The following is a 10,000-nucleotide window of genomic DNA, read 5'->3' on the forward strand; positions in this document are numbered from 1 at the left end:
ATAGAGTGAGATAGAGTGATAAAGGCAGAGGGTGAGGAAAGATGAGTGGGAGAAATGGAGGGATAGGGTTGAGAAAATGAGAAGTGAGGACAGGAGGCGATAAAGAGTGGTAAACGGAGAGGGGAAACAGCATGAGAAAGAGAGAGAGAGAGATAGAGAGAGAGTAAGAGAGAGAGAGAGAGAGAGAGAGAGAGAGAAAGAGAGAGAGAGAGAGAGAGAGAGAGAGAGAGAGAGAGAGAGAAAGAGAAAGAGAGAAAGAGAGAAACAGACAGACAGGTTACAAACAGAAAATAACAGCCAGACAAACATACATACCAAGAACCAATAAAGACAAATCACACAAACAAGAAGAAAGAGAAGGAGAGAGGGAGAGGAACACATGAATACTCTCATCCTGATTATGATCATATCACACGCACTTGAATCATTAATACCTGATTCGCAACGTGTCTCAGAACACAATGGCAATTCCCTCAATCAAGACTACATCCTCTGCGGTGGCATTCGTCGCCAATTAACATGATTAAACAGAGGCAGTTAAATGACGTGTTGATCTCTTCGATACAGATATTGATGTGATGAAGTAATTAGATAAAATCTCACTGTCTCGGGTATAAACACATGACATGACAGATCTCAGACAGACAGATAGACATGCAGATTGATGTGAGGTATTAATAAATAGACTTATAAATAGACAGACTCATATACGCAAAGACAGGAAAACAGACAAACAGACAGAAAGACAGGACGAGCAGATAGACTTGAAGACAGGAAGGGGAGACTTACAGACTTAAAACAGGAAGACAGACAGCCTTGCAGACATATATGAGGACAGGCAAATAGACATAGACAGACAGATAAAAAGAAAAAACAACGGACTCACAAAGACAAGAGGAAGGACAGACTGACTAAGGTTACAGACACGAGACTGACAAATTAACAAACTAACAGACAAAACACAATCTTGCAGACATAAAGACTGGAACGCAGACAGACTTACAGACGCAAACAAGATTGACAGACTTTCAGACATCGATTTGAGTGTAAACAGACCTACAGACAGGAAAGCCGTCCAACCTGTACACAAACAAACAAATTGACATAAAAAACAGGAAGAGACAGATACAAACAGATAAAAAGACAGACACAAACAGAAAGAACGACTGACAGCCATAAAGACAGGAAGACAGACAAACTTTCAGACATAAAGACTTGGACACAGACAGACTGACAGACTCAGACATATCGATTGGAGCACAGACATACACCGACATGCAAACGAGACTGTCAAACTTACAGACATGAGGACTTGTACACAAACTGACTTACAGACATGCAGACAGATTGGCAGACTCTCAGACATACCGATAAGAGCACAGGCAAACTTACCGACATGCAGACGAGACTGACAGACTCTCAGACATAAAGACTACAACACAGACAGACTGGCAGACTCTCAGACATAAAGACTACAACACAGACAGACTGGCAGACTCTCAGACATAAAGACTACAACACAGATAGACTGACAGACACGCAGACAAGACTGACAGACCCAGACATATCGATAAGAGCGCAGACAAACTTACCGACATGCAGACGAGACTGACAGACTTTCAGACATAAAGACATGAACACAGACAGACTCACAGACACAACGACTGGAGTGCAGACAGACTTAACCGACATACAGACGAGACCGACAGACTTACAGACACAAAGACCACAACACAGAGAGACCGACAGACTCTCAGACACAAAGACCACAACACAGACAGACCGACAGACTCGCAGACAAGACAAGACAGACCCAGACATATCGACAAGAGCGCAGACAGACCCACCGACATCTCGTGCGCCGGATGGTCTATGAAGGTGACCTCATTTTCGTCGCCGTCGAGCAGCACCGACACGCTCTTCTCGCCGAATTCTTCATCTGGAGGAAAAGGAAAATGAGAGAACAAAGGAAAAGAAAAATGAGAGAACAAAGGAAAAGAAAAATGAGAGAACAAAGGAAATGGCAAGTGATAATAACAGAAATGGCAAATGAGAGAACAAGGGAAATGGCAAATGATAATAACAAAGGAAGTGGCAAATGATAATAACAAAAGAAATGGCAAATGAGAGAACAAAGGAAATGGCAAATGATAATAACAAAAGAAATGGCAAATGAGAGAACAAAGGAAATGGCAAATGATAATAACAAAAGAAATGGCAAATGATAATAACAAAAGAAATGGCAAATGATAATAACAAAAGAAATGGAAAATGAGAGAACAAAGGAAATGGCAAACGATAATAACAAAAGAAATGGCAAATGATAATCACAAAAGAAAATAATAATAGAAATAACAAAAAATAAAATAACGATGGTGATAACGATTCAAATGATAATATAGAGGACGGTTGGAAAGAATGATCATGGGAGCAAAGTTTAAATAATGAGGATAATGAGGAAAATGAGGAAAAATAATAATGATAATGACTAAAACCAGAGTAATGAGGATAATTTGAAAAAAATAATGAAGATAATGATTAAAACCAGATTAACGAGGATAAGAAAGAAAAATGATGAGGATAATAAGAAAGAGGTGATGATAAGGCAAAATCTGAATAATTATAGATAATTATTAAAACCATAAAAAATAGGATAACAATGAGGCAAAAATAATGAGGCAAATTTGAACAATGAGGATAATGATTCAAAACATAATGAAGAGGATACGAAGTAAAATAATGATAACGAGGGCAAAATTTAAATAATGAGGATAATATTCAAAACCATATTGATGAGGATAATAAAATAAGAAAAAAAACTATGAGGATAATGAAGATAATAAACAAAAAAATGATAATGAGGCCAAAAAATAGACAATCATATATATTTTTTCTCATTAAAATATGCTTGGTGAATGCTCCCCGTTGCACATTCCGGAATATGTTGCCCAGAACCTGTCATTAAGGTTGAAAATGCAGACCGTGACATGGTCCAAGTAAATGTTTGCTTAGTACGATAAGCTAGGCTGGTGAATTAATGTTGGTATGTACTCTAGATATACATATACAGTTATGTATATGTGTGTGTGTGTGTGTGTGTGTGTGTGTGAGTTTGTGTGTGTGCGTGTGTGTGTGTTTGTGGTTGTGTGTGTGTGTGTGTGTTTGTGTGTGTGTGTGTGTGTGTGTGTGTGTGTGTGTGTGTGTGTGTGTGTGTGTGTGTGTGTGTGTGTGTGTGTGTGTGTGTGTGTGTGTGTGTGTGTGTGTGTGTGTGTGTGTGTGTGTGTTTGTGGTTGTGTGTGTGTGTGTGTGTGTGTGTGTTTGTTTGTGCTTGTGTGTGTGTTCGTGTGTGTGTGTGTGCGTGTGTGTGTGTGTTTGAGTGTGTCGTGTATGTAAGTTTGATGTAATAAGCAACATAATTAGATGAGATCAAATGTTAACATAACTAACCCTCATATGAGAATCACTCACGACTGCGAAAACTAATTTGACATCAAGCAAATAAATAAACTTTTGCTTTTGCATGACAATGACGCACATTCATCAATATTCCTGTCGAGTCTACCATCACCAAATTCATCACCGCTCAAAAAATAGCCAGAGTTAATAGCATGTTAATTTATTCATTCATCTGTTCGCTCGTGATTCCGTGGCGCCATCGATGCCAGCGCCATCTGTGCGGTGTGTCGCGAGTCCTGGTAAATGGAGGGGAGGTCTGCGGGGGAAGGAAGCGACCCCTGGGTTATCAAAAGACCGGTCAAGGAAAGTGTTTAACCCGCTCTTCTTTAATTTCTGACCCTAGTTAATTAGTTTTATTCTTCTGATGAGCGTTGATCAGCTGATTACTTTTTTTTCTTTTAATACTGTCAAGCACTTTGCTAATGAAAGATGACATAGGTGATACCATATTGCTACTGATGCCATAGATAAAAATGTATTATATTCCAGTATTGCATCTTGAATAGGAATGGAACGTAGTGTCGGTATCGGTCACATCAGCTGATTTGGGAAGATATCGGTGTCGTGAAAATGGCCGATACTCTCTGCCTAAACAAAGGCAAAAAAAAATCCCAAGGCCAAACCTCCAGCCAGAAGAAAAATCATGAAATCTATCTGTACGATGAGATGCACTGTAAGTATAGCTATTACATGCTATATGTCATGCACACGTCATGACAGAATTGTGGCTTGTAAGTTCTTATCTGGAATTTATTGCAAATTACACACGAATCTGTTTATTCCGCGCTCTCTTCGCATTTGAATGTGTTTCCACTCCTTCCTTCTTCTCTTTCGCATCAAATGAGAAAAGTGAACCATATTCCTATTGACAAATGTTGAAAAGGTATGAGAATGAATATCTTCACAATGCAAGAGATGTATCTTCGTCAGAAATAGGGAAAGCTATATCAGTAGCAACTCGAGGTGTCATGGCGTCTGATTCTATTTTGGCGGTTTATTTTGATGACGTCACAAAATTTACGGATACTTTGTGAACATTGTCGATAATTTTGGTCTTATCAATTTTCCAAAAGGATAGAAAATAATGATTTTGATGGTTATATTTTCATTGAACAATCATCAAAAGAGACATCATGACACCTCGAGTTGCTGCTTATCTAGCTTTCCCCATCAGAAAGACGAGTATATATTCGAAAACGAAATTGTGAAAATATTCCTTCTCATCCATACCTGTTCCACAATAGATAAATCTAAAAGGATCTCTTTCAGTTCTCTGGATTGGCTACACAGGTAACTCTAGGCTGAGGAAGTGGTTAGAGCCTGCTAGTTAGTATGCAAAGGTCTAACGAGACATTTTAACTACCTCTTTGACGCAGTTTATCGTTAACAAGAGACATGATCTACCGTCTCAGAAGACCTTCCGAGTCGCGACCTGGGCTACTGAGAGGTTCGCTACGTTATCATATTAGGAACTAAATGAGAAATTATGATTTAGGATATCAATTTCTTATATATATATGATACAATGATTATAAACATGCCATGGAAATAAGACCTGCATTGCGGTATATGATTTTTATATGAATGCATAGAAAAAGAAGAGAAAAACACGAGTATTTGATCAATAAATTCAATTACTTTCCGAATATGTCATAAAATCACCGGTACACATTTTTATTTTTTTTCCCGTTTATTGTATATTGGCATCCTTAAACTTTGAAGTATCAACATTTCGCAACATTTACGGAGCAGATTTTAATGGGTTCTCTGTAGCTTCAGTGCGTTCTCATCGGGATATCAACATTTGCAATCTTCAACAGCATTTGCCAACAGCGGACATTATATAAATAGCCATCGCGATTAACCAGTAGTACGGAGTGTACTGTACAAACGTCCTCGTATATAGTAAACATAAGAAACTCTCTCTCTCTCTCTCTCTCTCTCTCTCTCTCTCTCTCTCTCTCTCTCTCTCACACACACACTCTCTCTCTCTGTCTCTCTATCTCTCTCTCTCTCTCTCTCTCTCACGCACACACACACTCACACACACACACACACACACACACACACACACACACACACACACACACACACACACATATATATATATATATATATATATATATATATATATATGTGTGTGTGTGTGTGTCTGTGTGTATGTGTGTGTGTGTGTGAATCACGCACACACACACACATATATATGTGAGTCACGCACACACACACATACACACATATACACACACACACGCACACACACACACTCACACTCACATTCACACACACAAACACAAACAAACAAACACACACACACACATACACAAACACACACACACCCACACACACACAATCCACTTACAGACTTCTTGACGAAGGCCAATTTCTTACATAAAAATATGTTAAAAAACAACAAAAAACAACACTCTTTCGCCTATTTTGAAGGAGTTGAGGAATCCTCCTTCGGGGCTTTAAAGAGGCTCATTGCTGGAGGAAAGAGCGGTTTTAATAGGCTCTTTGGGGCCAAAAGGAGGGAAGTCCCGTGTTGGGTTTAAATCAATAAAAACCAGACACGCGTGCATGCATTTATACGCATGTATGTGTGTATGTGTATATATGTATATATATATATATATATATATATATATATATATATATATATATATTTATTTATATATATATATAATATAATATAATATATATAATATATATTTATAGATATGTATATATATATATATATATATATATATATATATATATATATATATATATATATATATATATATATATATATATATATATATATATATATATACATGTATACACACACACACACACACACACATATATATATTTGTGCGTGTGTGTGTATATGTGTGTGTGTGCGTATGTGTGTGTGTGTGTCTGTATGTATATACACAAACATATATATATATATATATATATATATATATATATATATATATATATATATATATATATATATATATATATATGCACACACACACACACATATATAGGCATATATATGTGTGTGTATATACGTATATGTAAATATACTGTACATGCAAGCAGACATAAGAATATCCATACACACCTAAGCATTACCAAAGACACACGTATTCCTACTAACCGAGAGAAGCGTCATAGGTGTTGATGTATTCTGACGTCATAAACTGCGACACGAGAGAGGTCTTCCCAACACCGGATTCCCCGAGCAACACCACCTGAGGGGAAAGGGGGGTGGGGGGGAAGGGGGAGAAATATGTAAGTATTTGATAAATTGGGAAATGAGATGGATATGTTGGCGTGTGTGTTTGTGTGTGTAGGTTTGTTTGTTTGTTTGTGTGTGTTTGAAAAAGTTTCATAAAAATTATATTAGGTTATATGATTTTAGAAATTCTAAGAAACACGACTGTGAAGAGAAAACATTTTCATTTGACCATATTAAACAGCTGTACTGTTAAAAGGTATTATACAAAGAAGTTTTTTTTATGAAAGTTCAAGGAAGCAGTTTGACTGTTTATCCTCAAGGGAAAAGAATATTTATACTCATTTTTTTCCTTCTCTTCTGATTTTTTTCTCAACTATTTACTCTTTCCCCCTATCTCCATTCTGCCATTTCCACTACAACCTCTTCATCCCCTACCCCTCCCTCCCTCCCTCCTTCCTTCCCTCCCTCCCTCCCTCCCTCCGTCCTTCCTTCCCTCCCTCCCTCCTTCCTTTCCTCCCTCCCTCCTTCCTTCCCTTCCTCCCCTCCCTCCCTCCCTCCGTCCTTCCCTCCCTCCTTTCTTCCCTCCCTGCCTCCCTCCTTCCTTCCATCCCTCCCTGCCTACCTGCCTTCCTTCCCTCCCTCCCTCCCTCCTTCCCTCCCTCCCTCCCTCCTTCCCTCCCTCCCTCCCTCCATCCCTCCTTCCCTCCCTCCCTCCTTCCCTCCTCCCCTCCATTCCCCTCCCTCCCTCCCTCCTTCCTCCCTCCTTCCTTCCCTCCCTCCCCTCCCTCCCTCCTTCCTTTCTTCTCTCCCTCCCTCCCTCCTTCCTTCCTTCCCTCCCTCCCTCCCTCCCTCCTTCCTTCCCTCCCTCCCTCCCTCCCTCCCTCCCTTCTTCCCTCCCCTCCCTCCCTCCATAGAAACACCAGCGAAAGTCCTCTTACCCTGTACTTGGCGATCTCCAAAGAGGACTCCGAGGACACGTAGGAGGAGCCACAGCAGGATCCCTCGAAGGGCGACCTCTCCCCGCTCCTCCCGCTGCGGCTGGAGGGTCTGGGAGGTGTAGGAAGGGAAGAGGAGGAGAATGAGATCAGAGAGAACAGGTCAAGAGGTCCCGGGGAGCGGCACGTCCTCGTTTTCTTTGCGCCGTTTTCTTCCGTTTATTTCTATTTTATTTTTTTAAATTCCGTTTTCTCTTGTAATGCGTTTACTAGTTTATGTATGTATGCAAATACGTATGTTTTTTTTTTTAAATTCAAGAGAAGTGTTTTTAGATGTTAGTAATTATTGTCATATTGCGTATTAAAATACTATTATTTTTTAAGAATAAGAGAGCAATTAGATTTTACACAAGGACAGCTTTAATAAAGGCGACCACGCAACAGGTGACTGTCACGTGACCATGAATCACGTGACAAGGTGAAATCACGAATGACAATGGCCGAGAGCACCAACAAAGGACATTTACGAATAACATAATACAGTGAAAACGTAAAACATAATATATATATAGGACTTATATGGATTACACACTTCCTGACAGAAATAAACATCACATAACTTTTCAAAAACCTCACAGATATATGAAATAATTCTCAGGAAATACCGACTCATCAAAACTCTCATAACACACACGGGGAATGACACAGGTGTACACGGGGGGACAGAAAAGTAACACGGGGGGGGGGGGGAAGAGAACGGTGCTATGACCCTGAACAAAATACCATGGGTTTCAGGTAGCACACGGGGAGAGCCACGTCACTGCACAAGGGTTTCACATGACAACGTGGGAAATTACACAGTCGTGTCATATGGTAATCACACGGTGCACAACATTATACTTTCACACTCTGAGATGACGTTTCATGCTGAGGTGACAGGAACATGTGACAAAGGAACTAATTCTGTACCACAGGAGAATGTAACGTTAGTTTATGGTCTCAATTTCCCAAGGTTTTTTTGTCATCGTTTTCATTTATTACTATTATTAATACTATTTTCATTTATTACTATTATTAATACCATTTTAATGTATTACTATTATTAATACAATTTTCATTCTTTACTATCATTAATACTATTCATTTATTACTATCATTAATACTATTTTCATTTATTTCTATTTTTGATACTATTTTCATTTATTACTATAATCAATACTATTTTCATTTATTACTATTATTAATACTATTTTCTTTTATTACTATTATTAACACAATTTTCATTTATTACTATCATTAATACTATTTTCATGTATTACTATTATTAATACGATTTTCATTTATTACTATTATTAATACTATTTTCATTTATCAATATTATTAATACTATTTTCATTTATTACTATTCTTCTTCTTCATCTTAATTACAGTTGTTATTATACAAGATGTATAACTGCGGCTGATAAGGCAAGTTTCATCGTTTTCATTTTTCAATTTTTTAGCATAATTATCATTGCTATTAACATTGTTATTATCATAATCATTATCATTATTGTTACTGTAATTATCATCAATTTACTGTTATTATCATTAATGTTATTATCATTACTACTATCATTGTTATTATGACTATTACCAAAACTATTAACATTATTATTATGACTATTATTAAGATTATTATCATTATCATTATGACTACTATTAAAATTATTATCTTTATTATCATCCTTATTATTTCTAGACATTGCTGCTGCTGTTACGTCTACAACCATTATTATATATTTTCATCCTTGCCTTTTTCAATATAACTCTTTGTTATTATAAAGCTCATCCTAATAATTCTTATAATCAATATCATTGTCAATGTCATAATCGTCTTCAGTATCACTATATCAGTGATATAAAAATTACCATTATGACTTAATAACTGAGAATTTTCATCAAACTGCCGACTTTCAACATAATTTTCCAATATTTTCCTTTTCACCAATATTTTTTCTTACCATTACTATCATTTTCAGTATCCTTATCTTATTCTGCATTCATTGCTATTATTACAATCAGTTTTAATACCAGTCGTTGTCATTTCATACTTTGTGTGGTTTGTGGTTATCGTTATTTCAAACACCAAAAGTTATTTTTTGTGGTTGAAGGTAATAGTTTATTCATTGTTAATATTGCTGTTTTCCTAATCCTTATCATTACTGTTCTTATTATTCTTGACATCATTTTCTTATCATTATCATCATCATTATTATTGTTATTATTACTATTATTATTATTATCACCATTATTTTTATCTCTATTATTATTGTTATTGTTATTATCATAAGCATTATCATCATTATCGTTATTATTATTATCATTATTATTATTATCATTATTATCATTATCATTA

General features: G+C 36.9%; 1 protein-coding gene across 1 annotated transcript in view; it reads right to left on the bottom strand.

Annotated features, from left to right (window-relative positions):
* LOC113810394 (GTP-binding protein GEM-like) overlaps positions 1 to 7,703 on the bottom strand; it is a 15,362-nt gene extending 7,659 nt beyond the window's left edge. Inside the window, exons 1-3 of the mRNA XM_070133481.1 lie at positions 7,606 to 7,703; positions 6,587 to 6,680; positions 1,848 to 1,939 (exon numbers count right to left, since the gene is read on the bottom strand). Of these exons, the coding sequence (XP_069989582.1) occupies positions 1,848 to 1,939; positions 6,587 to 6,626 (132 nt within the window). The 5' untranslated portion in view covers positions 6,627 to 6,680; positions 7,606 to 7,703. The remainder of the gene's footprint in view (positions 1 to 1,847; positions 1,940 to 6,586; positions 6,681 to 7,605) is intronic.
* Between the last annotated feature and the right edge of the window lie 2,297 nt (positions 7,704 to 10,000).

The sequence above is a fragment of the Penaeus vannamei genome, chromosome 18 (genome assembly GCF_042767895.1).
Source record: "Penaeus vannamei isolate JL-2024 chromosome 18, ASM4276789v1, whole genome shotgun sequence".
Classification (NCBI taxonomy): Eukaryota; Metazoa; Arthropoda; class Malacostraca; order Decapoda; family Penaeidae; genus Penaeus; species Penaeus vannamei.